Source organism: Mastigoproctus giganteus, chromosome 12 (assembly GCF_048544385.1).
Source record: "Mastigoproctus giganteus isolate SK-2022 chromosome 12, ASM4854438v1, whole genome shotgun sequence".
Taxonomy (NCBI): domain Eukaryota; kingdom Metazoa; phylum Arthropoda; class Arachnida; order Uropygi; family Thelyphonidae; genus Mastigoproctus; species Mastigoproctus giganteus.
The window spans coordinates 53,095,954-53,117,275 of record NC_143586.1 but is presented as its reverse complement, the minus strand read 5'-3'; the positions used below and the strand labels follow the sequence as shown (position 1 = coordinate 53,117,275).

General features: G+C 37.8%; 1 protein-coding gene across 1 annotated transcript in view; it reads left to right on the top strand.

Moving 5' to 3' along the window:
- LOC150077062 (solute carrier family 12 member 8) overlaps positions 1 to 21,322 on the top strand; it is a 179,950-nt gene that overhangs the window by 84,549 nt on the left and 74,079 nt on the right. Inside the window, exon 6 of the mRNA XM_090386023.1 lies at positions 13,145 to 13,258. Coding sequence (XP_090242149.1) covers positions 13,145 to 13,258 — 114 coding nt within the window. The remainder of the gene's footprint in view (positions 1 to 13,144; positions 13,259 to 21,322) is intronic.

Below are 21,322 nucleotides of genomic sequence, written 5' to 3'. Positions count from 1 at the left end.
TTTCCCAGTGGCGTGTGAGTGCATATCTTTTGATGTTTTTTCTGTGCATAATGTAGTGTTGGGTTTTTATGATTTTGGCCATTGTCATTAGCTTCCTTATTTCAGTGACACCCTCCTAACCTCTTAAAATAGCAGTGTCTGTGAACTTTCAAAGTGTCTTCAATGACACTAGCAAAAACTGTTGCACCTCCTCTTCAATTGAATTCCATCCATCATTACAAAACAGATTTCTTCTATTAACTGGAGCAGGTCTTGTCCATTGTGTGGTATGATTGATGTCTTTTGAGGTTATGATAGGCATTATTATGAGATCTAATCTTCCTTACATTTCAAGGCTACATTAAAACAGCATTCACTGGCCAGCCACTAGATAGTCTAGTGAACTAAACTTATTGATAACTCTAGGAGGCATCCAGATTAGCTAGCGTATAATCTTGCTGTCCCTACTCTACTACAGAGTAACTGTAGGGAGGCTGAGTAGTGTTTGTGGGGGGGGGGGCATTGTCGAGATCACGTTATGTCGAGGAGCTGGGTATATTCTTACCACGCCTATGCCATATCTGAAAATTTCATTACTTTATACAATGTGTTCTTCTCGCCATTTCTTACTACTGAATACATCATGTATAGTCAAACTACACTGCTCGACAAAATTAACAGAACAAATTTTTTTTTCATGAATATTTTATTGTGAACAGTAGTAGTAGTAGTAGTAGTAGTGGCACTTGATGCAAGAAAGCAAGTGTAGGAGCTTATGCAGCATCAGCCAAAAAAAAAAAAAAAAAAAAATCACACCATACCCTCCAATTGCCTGTCCAGTTCCTCCTTAAATTTCTTTAACCTATCAACTTCCACAACGACAGATGGAAGTTTGTTCCAGCAATTAACCACCCGCTGGCTAAAGGCAAATTTCCGCACATCTATTCTACATCTATCCTTTCTTAATTTGAACTTATGTCCCCGTAGGTTCGTATTCTGAACAAGTGGGAGGATCCCATCAGAATTCAGCGTGCTCAACCCATTCAAGGCCTTATAGACCTCAATCAGATCACCGCGCAGGTGCCTAGTCTCCAGCCACTGCAATTTGCAGAACTTAAGCCTCTCTTGGTAAGAGGATCCCTTCATTCCCCTCACCAATCGTGTTGCTCTTCTCTGTACACGCTCAAGCAAATCTACATCCTTCCTAAAATGAGGCCTCCAGACCTGTACGCAGTACTCAAGGCGTGGCCTGACCATTGCCTTATACAGAGGGACAATCACCTCCTTTTCCCTGCTAGCAAAATTCCTATATATCATTGACAAAACCCCATGACCTGCCCTAGCAGCCTGTCTACATTGCTCAGAAAACTTCATATCTGACTGCACAATTACTCCCAGGTCTTTTTCATTTTCTACCACCTTAAGTGTAGTACCACACAGTTGGTACGTTTCTCTGGGGTTACTTCTACCCATATGCAGTACTTTGCATTTGTCAAGGTTAAACTTCAGTTGCCACTTCTTAGCCCATCTGCCCAAATTATCTAGATCCTGTTGCAGTAGCACACTGCCATTACTGTCATTAACAATCCTGCCAACCTTCGTGTCATCTGCAAACTTCGACATTAAGCCTGATATACCTTCATCAATATCATTGATAAATATACAAAACAACAGTGGACCCAACACCGAACCCTGTGGGACTCCACTAATAACATTAGTCCACGAAGAGCAGCACCCATTGATTACCACCCTCTGTCTTCTCCCACTTAACCATCCTTTTCTCCATTGTAGCAACTTACCCTTAATACCATTCTGCTCCAATTTGTACAGTAGTCTTCCATGCGCAACAGTGTCAAAAGCTTTCCTGAAATCCAAGTATATGATATCAAAATTATTTTTTGCATCCAGTTCCTTTGTGACCAAATCATAATAACCAATCAAATTTGTCAGACAAGACTTTCCCTTAACAAACCCATGCTGTGTCTGAATTATTGCTGCAGTCTTGTCTAGATGATCCTGCAATGCATCTTTAACCAGTGACTCCATTATTTTACCCGGAACAGAAGTTAAACTAACTGGTCTGTAATTATTCGTGTCACCCTTTGAACCTCCTTTGTGAATTGGGGATACATTTGCACATCTCCAGTCCGTGGGAACCTCCCCTGAATCTAAGGATGCTCTCATAATTATGGCTAAGGGTTTGCTTAGTTGCTTTGCCGCCTCCTTTAATATAACTGGATAGATCCCATCCGCCCCAGGTGCCTTTCTTATGTTTAACTTCAACAATTTCTCCTCCACTTTGCTCTCAGTTATTACAAAATCATTAAGCACACTGCTACAATTTGATAACCTTCTTCCATTTTCAAACTGTAATGATTCCTCACGTGTGAATGTAGATGCAAAATACTCATTCAGTTTGTTTGCTATCTGAGCAGGATCATCAACAGTCGAACCATCGATGTCAAGTGGACCAATCATATTCAGCCCCTTCCTTTTAGAGTTTATATAAGTAAAGAAATCCTTGCTGTTTTTCTTAGCATCTTTTGCCAAAGATTTCTCGTAATCCGCCTTTGCCTGCCGAACCTCCTTTGTGACCTGATTACAGACTAGCTTATTTCTGCTACAGGCTTCTGCGTCGCCTGATAATTTATATGCATCCCATGCATTTTTCTTCTCTGTCACGAGTCTCATTAGTTCATTTGATAACCATTTAGGCCTAAACCTTGAACAATATTTCTTCATCGGTATGAAAAGTCTAGTAGCTTCCATGATTAATTCCTTGAATGCTTCCCACTTAGAATTTACTGTTTGTAACATCGCCAGTCGATCCCACTGTACAGAATTTAAAAACTGTCTGAGACCACTGTACTCCCCTTTACGGAAGCAAAAACCCTTTCCTTTACCCCTGACGGTAGTTACCTCTTTGAGTAAATCCCACTTTAGCACACTGTGATCACTGCCACCTAGTGGTTCCTTTATCTGCAAATTCTTAATACACGAATGATCACTGCTGATAACCAGATCAAGAGTATTACTTTCTCTGGTTGCCTCTCGAAATGCTGCTGCAGAAAACAATCATCCAATAAATCCACAAAAGTCTGACTAGTGTGTGTGTGACCAACCCACAAGTTCCAGTCAATATCTGGGAAGTTAAAATCCCCCATTATAAGACATTCTGATTTACTGGCCCACTCTATTTCTCTGTACAATTGTTCATTGTACTCATTCGAGTCATTAGGCCTATAACACACTCCTACTCTTATCTTTGCTTTTGCAGTGCTTATGTCACACCAAACTGACTCAACAGTGCACTGTCCATCTATATCAACTGGATGCACTTCTTTTGATTTTATGTTTTTCTTAATTAACAGCATAACACCTCCTCCCTTTCTGTCCTGTCTATCCTTTCTGTACACATTGTACTCCCCAAATTCCAGTTCTGCATTCCTTATATCTTTGTGACACCACGTCTCTGCTATCCCAACAATATCCGCCTTTGATGTCTTGACCAACACTTCAAATTCATCAAATTTATTTACTATACTTCTAGCATTGGTATACATGCAAGCATACATGCTCCTATGCCTATTCCTTGTTACCCTAACACATCCCATATACCCAACTATTCCAGGATGACTGCCATCCGTCCCTGAAACCCGCAACACCCCTCGCTCCAGGTCGCTTCTTATTCTAATAGAAGTTGTGCAAGAATCACCTTCACCTCTGCCTGCGGTTACTGTTAAACTATTAGTCTTTGTATCCCCCCAAGCTAGCAGTTTTCCGACCCACCTAACACTGCCTCGATAGCATCAGCAAATATTCTTGCACCCTTTCTATTTAAGTGTATCCCATCCCTGTAGAAGCAATCTCTCCTGTTAACAAGTACAGTCCAGGCTGAAAAAAATTCTACCCCTTGAGCCTTGCACAATCTTTCCAGGGCCGAATTGATTGACAAGGCTCTCATCATATACTTCCTCCTATCGTGTCTGGGCAGAATTGCAGACACTTTCAAATTCAACCCTAATTCTCAGCTTTTTTTCAACAGTGACCTGTACTTGTTGAGTAATTCTGCTGGTCTCCTACTCTTAATATCATTAGTGCCAACGTGTACAACTATATCACCTTTTGTGCCCTTGAAAGATGATATCCGCTCTACAACGTCATCAACCTTTGCCCCTGGCAGACATACCCTGGTCCTGTTCCACCTATCCTTTTTACATAGCATGTTCCCCGTTTCCCTGACAATAGAGTCACCAACAACTAATCGTTCCTGTGGGACCAGCGCATTCTGCCTTGGGGGTTGCCGCTGTGTTGCGTGATGACCAAGTGCAAGCTCTGGCGTTGATGTGGGCAGCTGAGAGCTTGATGGGCCCCTCAATTTATTTCCTTCGAGGGCATCCACCCTGTCCTTCAAACTCTCATATAGGCCCATAACAACGCTGAGTTGTCGCCTGATTTCCTTACACTCCTTACATCGCGCACACACAAAGACATCCCCCATGGCAATATCATGTTCCGTTCCAGAGAGTTCGGCAAACATTTCACAAGTTGCACATTTTTTTTAGGCTGTGACGCGTTGGAGAATCGCCCTCCTCAGTTCTCCCCCGAGTCACAACACTCCTGCCACTTTGTGCCCGTTGCTTTGCTGCTCTAGTTCGGGGCATGGTAGTTTAAATTAATAAAATCAATAAATTAAATGTCAGTAGTATTTGAATAGAAACTATGAAATAGAAACAGTGAAGCGTATTACTATATAATTATGCGTTAGAGCTACCTCAATTAAAAAATTTGAATTCCCTACAAAAACTTTGAATTCCCTATATACAAAAACAATGGCTACAAAAATCGAACAAAAATAACGGTTTTACCTATCGTAAGTAAAATCCACAAAAACTCTTTATCTAAATTAAAATAAAAAATAACCAGCGTAACTATAACTATATGACTACGTATTAAGTACAATATAAAACAACAATCATGTAAATAAAAGGCAAACACTTATCGTTTTTGCGGAGCCTGTAACTGACAGCTGTAACTTTTAAATAGAGTCAGCGCCCTCTATGAAGGTGAATATTTGATATAATAGGTATCTTGGCATGCAAATTTCGAGTACCCAATAGAAATCGATCTACCACCTTACAGAGTTGTACATTATGCAAATTATTCGTGCCTATAAAAACACAGGTTGCAACTATGTCACTTCATTCCTGTTTTTTTGGCTTGCTCAGTGGGATAGCCACATCTCCAGTACTCAGGATGGCAGATTATCGTCATTTAAATGATTCTTTGAGATGGCAGGCCATTGGACAACTTGAAGCTGGGCAGTTGCAGGCAGAGGTAGAATGTTGGCTTAATGTGTCACGCAGTGTCATCCTGCGTAACACATTAAGATCGTGGTTGCTGCAACTACAGGTGAATACATTTCCAACCGGACTGTGTTAAGAAGACTCAATTCAAGTGGACTCCATGCAAGAAAGCTAGTGGTTTGTATCCCATTAACCCCAAATGTCTCAGTTCCAGTCTCAGTTAATGTCCATTACAGTCTGCCAAGCCCCACTTACTTTTTCTGACAGAATTCCAATTATTGGTTGATTCAACCACTGTTCATCTTAGTTTCAATTATTTGCTGTATGGTTCTTTTCCCTTCAAATGTGATACTTGTGCATAGGTCCACTATGATATTCTGTCAGAGGGTTAGTAATTTGGAATCTCCTCTTTTCGATCTTCTCTGACTTAAAATCCATCTACCCAATTTTGCCAAATTCATCTGTTGCCTCTATTGTTCTCTCAATTTCGCTAATCATGTAACTTTTTGATTTTCTCTCTTTGAAATTTGATTTTCTCTATACTTTCATAACAGTGAGGTTATTTTCCTTTGTGATTTTAATGTTCACAACTTCAGCTGGCTTCTGTTTTCTAGTGACACAGATCCAACTGGTGAAGGTGCTGAGGCTTTTGCAATTACTAATGACCTCATTAGTAATTGCTAAATATTTTAATTATATTCTGCAATATAAGTAATTGCAGAATACCAGACAGTCTTAACCACATGGCCCTTGATCTTTTTCTCACAAACAATACTTCCAAGTACACAGTCGAGGTAAATGGTCCTGTAGATACCTCAGATTACAAGTTGATGGTCTCTTCTCCAATAGAGCCTTTCTCTCGTGGCCAATCTCAACCATGTGTTGTTCGGCATTACAAGAATGTGAAATGGGATGATCTGTGAGATTTCTGTTCTTCTTTTCCTTGGTTGGATTACTGTGTTAAATCTTCTAATGTCAGTGTTTGCTTAGATTATGTCAGTGAAATATTCTTATAGGGATGAAATCCTTTATTCCACACTCCACCTTAAAATCTCGTCCTTCAACTACACCTCTGTTTTCCAATAAATGCACTAAGGCTATTCAAGATAAGAATATTGCATATTGCAATTGGCTTGCATCCAAATCTCCAGGTTCATGTTCTGCCTACACCAAAACTTACAACAATTGTAAAGTAATTATTAATCAGTCCAAACAAGATTTTTAATGGGCTAAGAGCAGAAAACTTATTAGCCTAATGATAATCGAGCATCCTGGCCTCTTGCCAAAGCTATTGGCCACAACTTTTGTCCATATCTGCTCTCACCTCTCTTAAAACCCAGTGGTTCTGTTGCCACCTCAGCTTAAGATAAAGCTGACCTGCTAGCATCCTACTTTTCTTCCAGCTCTTGTATTGATCTTGGTAAACCCCATTTCCAGTATACTCTATTTAATGCCTCCTGTGGTCTTCCATGAAAAGGATGTCAGAAGAATTTTGAACAGTCCTGTTGCTAAGAAAGCACCAGGTAGTGATAATATCTCTCCACTTGTTCTCAAAGCCTGTGGTCCTGAACTTTCTCCTGTTCTGTGTCACCTTTTTACATTTGCTTATTCCACTGGTGTTTTTATTTCTGCTTGGAAATTGCTCATATCCAATCAGTTCCTAAGGAGGGTGACACATCCCTCCCATACAGTTATTGTGCCATTACACTTACTTATACGTTTTCTGAAGTAATGAAGAAATCCATTAACTGCCAACTCCTAAACTATATTGAAATCTTCCATCTGATCAATGATTGCCAATATAGATTCTGTCAGTATTGATCCAGTGGTGATATACTGGCTTATACTACTCCTCTATTGTGGAGAAATTCAATGGAAAAGTTTGAAACTTGCACAGTCGCCCTTGACATTTCAAAGGTTTTTGATCATGTTTTGGCATAAAGGTCTTCTAAATAAGTTTCCATCTAATGTTTTGCAAACTGTTTTTTGTACTTGGATATCCAGTTTTCTCTGTGACCATTTGCTATAGGTGATGGTACACAGCTCCATCTTCTAACTTCTCCACTAATGCTGGTGTTCCCAAAGGTTCATTTCCATCTCCCACTCTTTTCTTCTTGTATATTAATAACCTTCTTTCATCAAATGGAATCCTATCCATAGTTTTGTTGATGATAGTACATTGAATTCCACTTTCCAGTTTGAGAAACCTTACCTAGCACAAATAGCTGCTTCAACTTCTTAAACATCCACTACCAGTTCCTTAAGTGCTGAACTTCAAATAATTTTTCAGTGGGACAAACATAATTTAGTTAATTTGGTACTTCTAAAACTCAGTCCTGTCTTATATCTCACAAAAAGGGTTCTATTTGATGATACTCAGATTTCTAGATAAGATCACATATCTCAACTAGGGATTACCCTGATTTCTAATCCCTCTTGGCATTAGCACATCACAAATATTGCTTACTCTCATTCCTGTAGTTAGTGAATCTATTGTAGTAAGCACTGAAATTAGTTGAAACTGTAACCTCCTTGTTTTTGAGTGTCTTGTCCATAATTAAAGACTGGCTGACTGCAAATTATCGGCTTCAAAAATAGTAGGTTCCATCTTTGTGTTGGAATCTACTTTATAACAGTTGGATAAAACTTAATCTGTAAAACTAGGTTGTGTGTGTGTGTGTGTGTGTGTGTGTGTGTGTGTGTGTGTGTGTGTGTGTGTGTGTGTTCGTGCGCATGCGCTCTAATACTTAATGATGAGACTTGGCCTTTCTAGTTTCTCCTCTGAGAAATCTTTATTAAAGAGAAAGAGTGTAGTTTGGATGGATGTCAAGTGAGTTTTGATTGTCATATTCTGTGACATGACCATTCAGAACTCAAAGATAAACATTTTTAACAAAACAAAATATTTATATTCTAAACACACGCAGAATTATGAGATACAATTCTGTTAATTGAAGAAGTCAGGGAATTTAAACCACACTTAGACCAGTATGGAATAAATACCCTTGCTGGAAAAGGTAGGATGTACAGTGGTTTATGCATCATTATTTATTATTGCTATTAAACTTGTGTAGAAATTTATATCATAATTTCACTTGTGATTTCTTATATGTGTGTGTTATTTATATAGAGCATATAATTCTTTCAACAAGACTGGTTTGCAGCACAAGTGTTCATAGAAATCTCCCAAGTACTTCAGAATGGCAATTTGGATTAAAATGAATTGAAGCATTTACAAGGTTTTATAAAATGATTTTTTTTTTCCACCCAAACTCTCTGAAGTAAATTTAGAAATTTGTGGGAGCTTCTATTGCCTTTCAGTTTACAGTCCTAGATTATTACAATAAGAAGAAATGTATGTATAAAAAAAAAAATTACTTCAGCATTCATATGGGCTGTTGAACAGATAACTTTGCCATTTTGAGTGTAGTTTGTATCTTTAGTCATTTATTCATTGATGACTTTAGTCTTTAGTCATCATATCTGTATGCTTTAGTAATTTATTTTCATTACATGTACAAACATATGAGGTGTGGCAATAAAGTTCTTGTCCTGGTGCAATAAAAAGAACACAAAGTTGGAGCTCAAAAATGGTTTTATTTTCATTCAAAGTAATCACCACCTGATTGAATGCACTTATTACACTGTTTTAATTTTTTTTTTTTTTTTTTTTAGAGACAGTGAAGGTATTCAAAGAGATGATGTCGAGTTCGGCAGTTGTGTTTTTCCCTCAACATCCTGAAATCTTTGTCCTGGGGACAAAGATTCCTCTGAGGTCAGTTTCCACCTTGGGAAAGAGAAAGAAGTCTGCTGGTGTTAGATCAGGAGAATAGGGGGATAGATGGTTGATCTTGAACAGTGCCGTGTTTCATCAGAAATGTCTTCACAACAAGTGCAGAATGAGTGGAGGCATTGTCGTGCAACAAGAACTAGCTGCCTTTCTCTCAAAAGGCATCTGGTTCGAAAGGCAATTGTGGTCTCACTTGGGAAATGCACTTCAATAGTGTTTGAAGCACCTGTATATAGAATGCAGCATTGACTCCCTCTCCCCTTCAGGTACAAATTTCTAGTGGATCATACCCTGTTTGTTGAAAAACATGATCAGCATCATCTTGATACTGAACTTCTGTAAACTATACTTTGTGGGGCATGGTAATGATTTTGAAGTTCACTGCATGCTCTGAAACATTTTCTCTGGGTCATACTGAAACACCCAAAACACATCTCTAGTGGCAATACAGTAGAGGAATTTAGAATTGTCTTGACAAGTCTAGATGAAGTTTTTGCATGATGGCACTCTTTGTTGCTTCTCATCCATGAGACTGCGTGGCACAAATTTTGCACAGACCTTCCTTTTCCCTAAATCTTCATTCAGAATTTGACAAATCATCTCCTTATTTATATTGAACTCATCAGCTATCATTCTGAGGGTCAAACAACAATCTCTTACCACAATTTCCCAAACTTTTGTATCTCTGTCCTCATTTTGAGAAGTTGATGGACACTTATCTTGAGTCATTGTGAACATCCTCATGTCTTCATTTGAACTGCTTATACGATCAAAACACACTGGTACGACAGTGTTTTGTCACCTATAAACACCATTTTAACATTTCATACATTTCTGTTGCAGATTTTCCCAGTTTGAAATCAAAATTTGATATTCATTTGTTGCTCTGTTGCAAAATTGTGACACAAACGTTAATGTTATTAATAAAACTTGCAATTTGTCAGCCCGCTGGACAATCCCTGTACCACCATCTGATGGAGGGAGTTTGAACTACAACATAGCACTTCCGTTTATTTTCAGACTCATCAAACATGACCACGATGGAGTCACTGGTTAAAGATGCATTGCAGGATCATCTAGACTAGGCTGCAGCAATAATTCAGACACAGCATGGGTTTGTTAAGGGAAAGTCTTGTCTGACAAATTTGATAGGATATTATGATGTGGTTACAAAGGAACTGGATGCAAAAAATAATTTTGTTATCATATATTTGGATTTCAGGAAAGCTTTTGACACTGTTGCGCACGGAAGACTATTGTACAAATTGGAGCAGAATGGTATTAAGGGTAAGTTGCTACAATGGATAAAAGGATGGTTAAGTGGGAGAAGACAGGGGTGGTAATCAATGGGTGCTGCTCTTCGTGGACTAATGTTATTAGTGGAGTCCCACAGGGTTCGGTGTTAGGTCCACTGTTGTTTTGTATATTTATCAATGATATTGATGAAGGCATATCAGGCTTAATGTCGAAGTTTGCAGATGATACAAAGGTTGGCAGGGTTGTTAATGACAGTAATGGCAGTGTGCTACTGCAAAAGGATCTAGATAATTTGGGCAGATGGGCTAAGAAGTGGCAACTGAAGTTTAACCTTGACAAATGCAAAGTACTGTACTGCATATGGGTAGAAGTAACCCCAGAGAAACGTACCAACTGTGTGGTACTACACAGGTGGTAGAAAATGAAAAAGACCTGGGAGTAATTGTGCAGTCAGATATGAAGTTTTCTGAGCAGTGCAGACAGGCTGCCAGGGCAGGTCATGGGGTTTTGTCAATGATATATAGGAATTTTGTTAGCAGGGAGAAGGAGGTGATTGTCCCTCTGTATAAGGCAATAGTCAGGCCACGCCTTGAGTACTGCGTACAGGTCTGGAGGCCTCATTTTAGGAAGGATGTAGATTTATTTGAGCGTGTACAGAGAAGGGCAACAAGATTGGTGAGGGGAATGAAGGGATCCTCTTACCAAGAGAGGCTTAAGTTCTGCAAATTGCAGTGGCTGGAGACTAGGCACCTGTGCGGTGATCTGATTGAGGTGTATAAGGCCTTGAATGGGTTGAGCACGCTGAATTCTGATGGGATCCTTCCACTTGTTCAGATTACGAACCTAACGGGGCATAAATTCAAATTAAGAAAAGAAAAGACAGATGTAGAATAGATGTGCGGAAATTTGCCTTTAGCCAGTAGGTGGTTAATTGCTGGAACAAACTTCCATCTGTCGTTGTGGAAGTTGACAGGTTAAATAAATTTAAGGAGGAACTGGACAGGCATTTGGAGGGAATGGTATGATTTTTTTTTTTTTTTTTTGGCTGATGCTGCATAAGCTCATACACTTGCTTTCTTGCATCACATGCCACTACTACTACAGCACCAGACTGCGAACTTTATTGCCACACCTTGTATAACATTAAAGACATCACAACTAATATTTGCAAACATCACTGAAATTGAAATATTATTTTCTAAAACTTCAATATGTTATGATTTCATTTGATATAATTGACCTTTTAAACAGGCTTACGTCATTTTATCTGTCTTCTGTTTTTTACAATTGGGTAGCCAGTTTTTTTTTCTCTGATTGCTTGTTTCAGGTGATGGTTAATGGCTTTCCATCTTCTAACACTTCTTAAACTATGCTGATGTTCCTTCAAGGGTCTGTTCTTTCACCTACTCTATTCTCAGGATGGAATAGAGTAGGTGAAAGAACAGACCCTTGAAAGAACATCAGCATTGTTTGAGAAGTGTTTATGAAGTTCTAAAATGTACAGTCTTATTTCTTGCACAAAAGGGTCTAGCTCTTGTGCTCACGTTCAACAACGTAAGTATGGGAACAGTAGATGTTTTTGTGTAAGAAATAAGAAATTCTTGGATTTTTAGATAAGATCACTTACCTTTACTGGGTCTAACCCTGGCTTCTACCCTTTCTTTGCCTAAGCATATTACAAATACTTCTTCCTCTACATAGAAGTTTTCTATTTTGTTCTGGCCTACTATAATGTTCTCTACTATCATGGAATACTGTTCCCACATTCAAGGTGGTGGCACTAAACTTATCTTAAACTGCTAGACTCTAAAATAGAACAGTTATATTAACACACTGCTCACTATATGACACACCTCTTCTACATTTTTTGAAATTTTATTTCCTGAAAATAACAAGCCAAAATTCAAGCCCAGTATCAAGCATTTTCTGTTTTCACATCCTTCAATCCATACATGGTATTTAGAACCTATTACGATATGTTTAGCAGTCACCATAAAAAAGAATTAACTTTATTTATTAAGTGTTTTTTCCGCTGATGTAGTAAATCACAACCATTATTCATGTGTTTATGAAATCTGATCTGCTAATTTAATGCAGTTGTTTCTAAATTTTATCCTTTGCTTTTGCAGTCTCCAACAGATATGTCTGCCATACGGTGGGTGCAATTACCTTTTTTCTTCATTCAATTGGTTTCCCTATGTATTATTGCCTTTTAGAGAGTACATGGAACTTGCCTGTGATGAATTTACTTTACCTTTTAAAGTTAATCAGTAACTATCACTCCCTTCTTTGTCTACTAAGGATGCCAACACCTGGATAGTTTATGGCAACCTTTTGAAATTTCTTGTAGCAAAGAGATATGTCATGGTACCATTCCTTATTTGGTCTCTGAATCATAATAAGAATTCAGGTTTCATCCATGATCACCATTTGGTTGAAAGACTTGTTTGAATCATGGGAAAATTTTTGCAAGAATTGTCTTTATATAGTTTACTTGCTCCTTCTTTTGGTATCCACTAAGCTGAAATTTTTTTTAATGCTCAATTCTTTGTGTACAGTATGATGAACTTCACAATATATGTTTGTATGCTTAATATCTTGGCTATGTATCATAACCCAGTCAAACTGTTTCATTATATCCATATAATTTTTTGAAATTTAATATTACTATGTTTTCAATTATAAAATTTGTTATAATATTATAATTTGTTTTCAAATAATGAAATATATGATAAGCCAGAAGCATTTCAAATACCTCTTATTCATCAGTATTCTATAAATTCTGCTAATGGTTTATTTTTATAATTTTTAGGAATTAACCTTGCTGGTGTAAAGTGGGTTATTCGGCTTCAGTTTCTCCTTTTAATTCTCCTTCTTTTGGCTGCACTTGATCTCGCAGTAGGAACATTGATAAAAGAGGATCCAGGTAAAATTGCACATTCATATTAGTTTTCAGCTACATTATGAAATATACTTCATTATATATCTATCCATACCAAAACTATTTGCCAAAATCATCACTGTACAAGTCAACACTGATGATTTTTGACACTACAACCAATGCTCCAGCACTCCACATCCCACACCACGAATCTGACTCCCCTGTACTTCACTGTGGTGCTCCACAAGAGTATCTATAAGTTCACAGTCCATAAGGAGCTGCACATGGATTTCTTGCGCAGTTGCTGCTCACAAGTCCAATATCACATCAGTGAATGTCAGACATCCTTTGCAGTGGTGTATGGTGCATTGTTTTTGGACCACAGAACAGGTTTTATAGAGTAACAAGTTGCATTACACAACCTTCAGACTAGATGGTCTAGTGTGGACCTGTAGAATATCATCTGCTCACGTACAGGGGAATCAGAGTCATGGGGTGGGACTGTGGAGTACTGTAAACTGACATCCTGGACAATTTAATGGTGGCACACTCTGGTTCTGCGAAAATAGGGGCACCTCTCCACGTTGCAGCATGTAATGCTCCATCTCATATAGTGAGCAGTGTAAAAACTTGGTTTGAGGAAAACTCAAGTCTTAACAGACCTTTAGGTCTCTCTAGACCTAAATCTGTCAAACACCTTTGGAATTCTGGATCAGGGCAGAGCCAGTATGTTTCTCTTGTACAACTAAACTGGTAACTGCATTAAATGAGAAATGGGCACATTCTTGCTACCTGTTATTAAATGAACTGAAAAAGCATTCCACAACAGAGTGATACTGGCATTTGTACCAAAATTGAGTTGATCTACACATTTTTCATTTGTTCATTAAGAGTAAGATTACTAACATTAACAGTTACTAACATTCTTAACATTTTCCAGTACATCTTCTATAGTTGACTTTCCAAAAATATGTTATTACTCAAATTAAAGTTGAGTAATTTTATTATTTTAATAAAAAAAGTAATTAATAAAATTTTAATAGTAATTAATAAAAAAAGCTAAAAATAGCAAGCACTCATTGAGTTTGATATTTTTATAATGGTTATAAAAATTTTATTATGAAATATATATAAGCCAGAAGCATTTCAATAATGAATTTAGAATTTCTAAGTAGAATTTCTTCAACTTTAGAATTTCTAAGTAGACAATATTTTCATTGTAAATTTTTCTTGATAGATGTCTGAGCCAACCATGTGTGTTATCTTCAATAAAAACATTGTACCACTTCCTGAATCTGCTTTGGAAAATTTAACATGAAATTAACTATGAGCAGTTACTGGGTTGGGAAGATATATTCCATATTTGTGGAATGTCTGATCCCGTTATTTGTTTGTTGCCATTGCAGCCAAGCTTTTTTCCACTGCACTTGACTGCACTGTAGCAGTGGATAGCTGTTGTTGTTGTTATTTGGTTTTTAGGAGTGTTAGCAACTAAGGCCATATTGCTCCGGGGATATGCAGTTGTCATTCTCTGACCTTTCCGCATCCTCCATATTTGGTGGTCGTGGGCTCGAACCCCGGTCTAATCAAGAAGCATGTGCTACGCACTGCCGCTCCTGTCCACCTGGCTACGGAGGCGCCGCAGTGGATATCATGACTGTAATAACACACATACACACCCCTTTGGTGGAATACCAGTGAAAATTGCACCACATGCCTCTCTGAATACCTCCAAAGGAGTTATAGCAGGGTGGGACCTCATTAATATCTCAGAGGAAGAAATTGTGCAAGAGTTGTCTGATCAAAGAGTCATACAAGCAAAGAGAATATTAATCAGGAAAGATAGGGAATTAATGCCTACACGGAACATAATACTGACTTTCAGTACCCCAAAATACCAACAACAATTAAAGCAGGGTATCTAAATTGTTGCGTACATCCATATATACCGAATCCCATGAGGTGTTAAGTGCCTGAAATATGGACACTCCTGGGTAGCATCCCGTGGCACTGTGATATGCCCAAATTGTGGTTCAGCAGAACACACCCAAGCTGACTGTACTGTAACTGCCTTCACCTACCCCAATTGCAAAGGCAATCAACTGGCATATTTAAAAAATTGTGAAATGTGGAAAGTGGGAAAAAAATATAGAAAACAGAAAACAAGGTAACATACCAGGAAGCCAAAAAGCACATCATGCAGTTTATGCCAAAACACACATATGCACAAGCAACTCAACAGAGTGTTTCTATTGATACTCAGACTGACATCTCAGCCCCTCCAAACACTTCAGTTGCCAATTAGGCCAGGTCCATTCTTAATGCTAAGCTGCAACCCACCAAACAAAGTCTGCAAGAACAAGAAAGTAATACTCCAATTTCCGTCCCACCCAATATACCTGCAACTACTAAAAAAGCAGACAAATCAGCACCAATAGATCATATCCAGACCAAGAAACAATCCCCCATACATATGGATGTTGACAAAAAAGTTGAAACAGGTGAAACTATATTAAATCTTCATGCAGAAGAAGACATGGATACAGAGTGACTGCTATTCCAAAAAAAAATAGACATAAAACTTAAACAATACAAACAAACTGCTCAAAAAAAACAGACAGCTCAAAAACCATGTAATGCAGTACATTCTTCAATGGAATTGTAGCGGCATGCATGCCAATACAGGCAACTTATATGACCTGATTAATAGATATAATCCAATGATAGTTTGTTTACAAGAAACCAATTTACGCTGCAAGTAACTCTCTCAATCAAAAACTTCACAATGTATAGAAAAGACAGGAATACTGCAAAATCTGCATATGGAGGGGGTGGTGATCTTAGTTAAGATTCCTTCTAAAATTCCCTCTCAGATTATCTCTCTGCAGACCGACTTAGAAGCTGTTGCTGTGTGTGTTGCTCTTGGAATAACGCTAACGCTAGTTTCATTATACTTTCTGCCAAACAGTCCCATCACACTAAAAGAACTAGAAGATCTTATAGGTCAAGTGCCAACACCATTCTCTCTCTTCGGTGACCTCAATGGGCATCACCCATTGTGGGGATCTTCCTGCATTGATCGAAGAGGACATCTTATTGAGACCTTACCGAACAAACAGCAGTTAACCTTATTAAATACTGGCCATCACACTTATATTCATCTTCCCACAGGATCCACCTCAGCAATTGACCTGTCTATCTGTTCTCCCATACTGTTCCCCATATGGAGTGGTCAATCTTAGAAGATCCACACAACATAAATCATCTTCTAATTATATGCAAAATTCAAACAAAACAATCCCACTGTCCTGACTACAGAGTAGTCAGGACAGTGGGAAGTTCTGAAAAGCAAATTGGGCAAAATACTCAATCTGTGTGTCCTTTGATGATCAATTTATAAAAACACAATCTATAGACAAAGTCACCGAGCACATTACCACAAATATTCTAGCAGCAGTGTCTCAAACAATTCCTCAATCCTCTGCGGACCAACACAGAAATGCAAAACACTGGTGGAATGGGGCTTGTAATAGTGCCAAAAGAGAGAAAAATAAAGCTTGGAATCAGTTTGTAGGTTCCCCACAACAGCCAACCTCATATTATATAAAAAACAAAAGGAGGGCAAGACAAATAAGAAGAAAAGCAAAAAAAAAGACTTCTGGATAAAATTTGCCAGTACCATCACGAAGGACACCAGCAGTCGGACAATATGGAAAAAAATCCAACAGTTAAATAATAAATTTCTATTTACTGTTCCAATCCTGATTAGAAATGGACAAGAACTATCCTCCCCTAAAGAAATAGGCAATTTCCTTGGAGAAACTTTTAGCGAAATATCAGCAACATCTACATATGACAACTCATTCCTGAAAATTAAAACCTCAGCAGAAAAATATAAAATAAATTTTAATACCACACAACCTTTTTCTTATAATCAGCCCTTCAACTTAACTGAACTCCAAGAAGCCCTAAACAGTGCATCTTTAAAATTATTACTAGTATTCTATAATCAGATTTTCCTTGAATGTGGTTATCCTTCCTCATGGCATCATGCAGTAATTCTTGCTTTTCCTAAACCGAGGAAGGATCAATCAGTTTGACAAAACTACTGACTGATTTCTCTTGCCAGCTGTCTTGGTAAAACACTCAAAAAAATGATACACAGCAGACTAAAATGGATCCTTGAAAGTAAAATGCTGTTAAATTGCAACCAATAGTTTCCACCAAAACAGATCCTGCTTGGATCTTATGATAAGAGCTGAAACCAATATTCACAATGCTTATGTTAAAAATCAACATCTAGCGATGGTCAGTCTAGACATCGAAAAAGCTTTTGATACCACATGAAGGTATGGCATTCTTTGAGAGCTCTATTCCATGGGGTTGAGAGGACACTTACCACAATTCATTCAGAATTTTCTTAAGCATAGAACCTTTCAAGTTTGTCACAAGAATGTACTGTCACAATTTTTTATCCAAGAAGAAGGAGTGCCCAAGGGTCCATACTGAAGTGCTCTACCCTCTTTGCAATTAGGCTAAACACCATGATGCAGAATATTCGTAGAACTGTAGAGATATATACGTATGCTGACAATCTTTCCCTATTATGCCATTCATCAAACATTAATACCATTGAGAGACAGATACAACTTTCCATAAATAAGTTGGAGACATGGACTCAACAAAATGGTTAGTCTATCAGAACAAAAAACAATTGCGATCCATTTCTGTAAAAAACGCAAATTACATCCAGAACCTGAACTTTAATTAAGAAATCATCCAATCCCTCTCGCCAAACGATTGCGATCCATTTCTGTAAAAAACACAAATTACATCCAGAACCTGAACTTTAATTAAGAAATCATCCGATCCTTCTTGCCAGCAGTATCTGCTTTTTAGGTTTAACACTAGATTGTGAAACTAAATTTTTCCATGCATGTAAGTTATCTTAGAACCATCTGTTTGAAAAATCTCAATATATTTAGAGCTATCTCTGCCATAGCATGGGGTGTAGATAGATACACTCTCATGCACTTGTATCATTCTCTCATCAGGTCGTGTCTAGACTATGGTGCAATCATCTATGACTGAGTCAGGAAAAGTGTGTTTACAAGACTAAATACCATACAACACGGTGCTCTTGGGGCCTTCTGAACTTTCCCTGTCCAAAGTCTATATAGAGGCAAACGAACCTCCACTCCACCTCAGGAGGAAAATGTTACTACTCACCTGTGCAGCCAGACTTAAAAGCCTTCCAGATCATCCCAGTCAACCGCTACTCTTCAATCCTGAATGGATAACATTTTATAACAATAAGCCCACTGGTGTTTGACTAAGAGTTGATTCACTGCTGGAACGTACATTTTGTAAACATGCTCAAATAAACTAAAACATTAGATCCACCCTGGTCCACTAACCTACCTTACTGTGACACATTTCCAACAATGGGGTAAAAAGTCTCTGGAAAACTGTAACATCAAACAACTGCACAAAGGACATGCTTATAGCAATGCGCAGAGCTGCATGATATATACTGATGGCTCAAAATCAGATGGCATTGTAGGTGCTGCAGCAGTTTTTCCCTTGTTCACAGTATCTGTATCTCTCTTGACTGAATGCAGCAGCTATACTGCAGAACTGTATGCAATTCAGCTAGCTATTGCGAATATCAGTATTCATCTCAACACCAGTAGTTTAATATATACAGACTCCATGAGTGCACTGTCCACAATAAGTAATAAATTCTCAACTCCACATCCCATAGTAAAAGAAATACGGTCTGATCTAAATCGTTTACGGAACAGGAATCATACTTTAAGCTTCTGTTGGATTCTAGGGCATGCTGGCATTGTAGGTAAAAAACAGCAAACCAGTCAGCCAAACATCCAAACAGTACTGAATCTCCATCTTACCAAGTACCCTATATAGATTTACTAACACACAATGGTTTTTTTGGGACAGTGCGAACGGTACGCGTACCGGCACCTTTATTAACAGTGATGTGTGATATTTGGATGCAATGCACTTCGAAATTTGTTATATTCCGTAAATTGTTTTCACATGTTTACCTACTATTCAAATAAGCTTAAAATTATTTAACTAAATTTGCATTTTTCACTGTCTATTTTTAATATATTTTCTATATAAAACTGTAAACCATTTTTGTAATTCTAAATTACTCAGTCGGGCCTCTGTTTAACAAAGTCCTTTTATAGTGAATTATTTTGAATTCCCCTTGGAAGTTACATTTAAAATAGTTTCCGTTGAGCGAAGAAAATTTTCATATAAAGAACGGATTAGGAGAGAATTAACTCGGTATGCACTGTTCGCATTTCTGGCCTTAAGGCAATTTGTGCTTCTGCGCGAATTAAGAGAGCTAAAGCATTCTACAACTTAGTGGTACCTGCTGAAACCTATCCGACCACCTGTCCCACATACGGAGGAGTCACGCTAGTCGAGTGAGCAGATCAAGGTGTATTCCCAATGGGCTCTGGCCCACCTTCTACTGCAGTTATTATTTTTTACTTATTCAAAAAAATTAAGTCCTTTAGTGTGCTACATTTTCCATATCTTGTTGCATAAAAGTAAAATTGAAAATATTCAAAAATTTTATTAAGTACAATACACAATTACATTTACTTGAACAAGACATTTAATGAGAATATTTTTGATAATTAACAAAATTTAAAATGCTGTTTTAGTTCACTTACCTCGCGGGCCATAGGTTGCACACCACTGTGAATCAACTGTAAGCACACAGTTCGAGAATTAGAAATGTGATTTTCTTTTACCCCATGGCAATTGGTGAAAGTGAAGTTAGAAAATTGTCAATTAGGTTACAGTTAAATGAAAGAGATGCAATTTGTGGATTTCGGAGATACCTAATTGAAAAGATGGTTTCAGAAGAACTGAAGCATTTGATGGATGCTCTGAGTACGATACCAATTTCATCGGGTGAATGTGAGTGAGGATTTTCACAAATGAATCTCTGATCGTCAGCCCAACCAGCTTCGTTGATGACAAAAACAGTTTCTTCACTACTGTTTCTTAAAATTGTATGCCCACCGCTGACCCGCTTCGATTCAGCAAAATATGTCGATTCGTGGCTGCTTCGGAAACGTCATTCAGCAACCGACACACAAAGAGGAAGAAAAGAAGTCGGCATAGGACAGGGATTGGCAATCTGTGGCTCACGAGCCGCATGCAGCTCTTTTAACACGTAACTGAGGTTCTTTAACTGTACAGCTCACATGAAGCACAGTTTGAAATGGAGTTAGAGGACTTAAAATCAAGGACATGTGGAGGCAAGACTAATATGCCTTAAAACTGAAATTGAGGATTTGGAGAGGCAGAAGGCTGCCCTTGCAATTCTACACAAATGGACAGCGATAGATGAGTTGAAAATGCAAGACTAACTTGGGTTGGATGCGTGGAGTCACTTACTGGACACGTACATAAATTTGAAATATTTGCGTTTGGACTTCTCTCAGGTTTTGGTTCGACTTATTTCTGCAAGCAAATATTTTTGAACTATATTAAAAATAAATGAAGAAACCTTCTGAATAATGCGAGCATGTTTAAAGCTCATGTTTAATTATGACATACTCACATGATGTTGAGAGACTCGCTGAAGAAGTTCATCAGCAAAAGTCACATTAATTTGTATCTAATTGGATGTTTGTTATGTTTTTTCAGTATTAATAAATAATATTTCAAAATATATTTTTAATAAACACCTTCCCACTCTATTCCATCACCCCCCTCCCAGCTTGAACTGAGGTGTGGCTCTTCGGATTCTCTCTCTTAATTAGATCAAAAATGGCTCTTCACTCAAAAAAAAAAAGGTTGCTGACCCTTGGCATAGGGTGTTGGATGAGAACTTAATAAACATTTGGAATATTCTACAAAAACTTTATTGTGAAATTATTTTTACTTATGTTATTATTTTTTACTTATTTTACTCACATTTTACTTATTTTTTTATATACTTGAATAATAAATTTATGCTTAATAAACTGTGTGTTAATACACTTAATTTGTTGTTCTTATTCTAAAAACATTACTACTAAAGTAACAATATCAGAAAAAAAAATGTTTTTTTTCATAGCC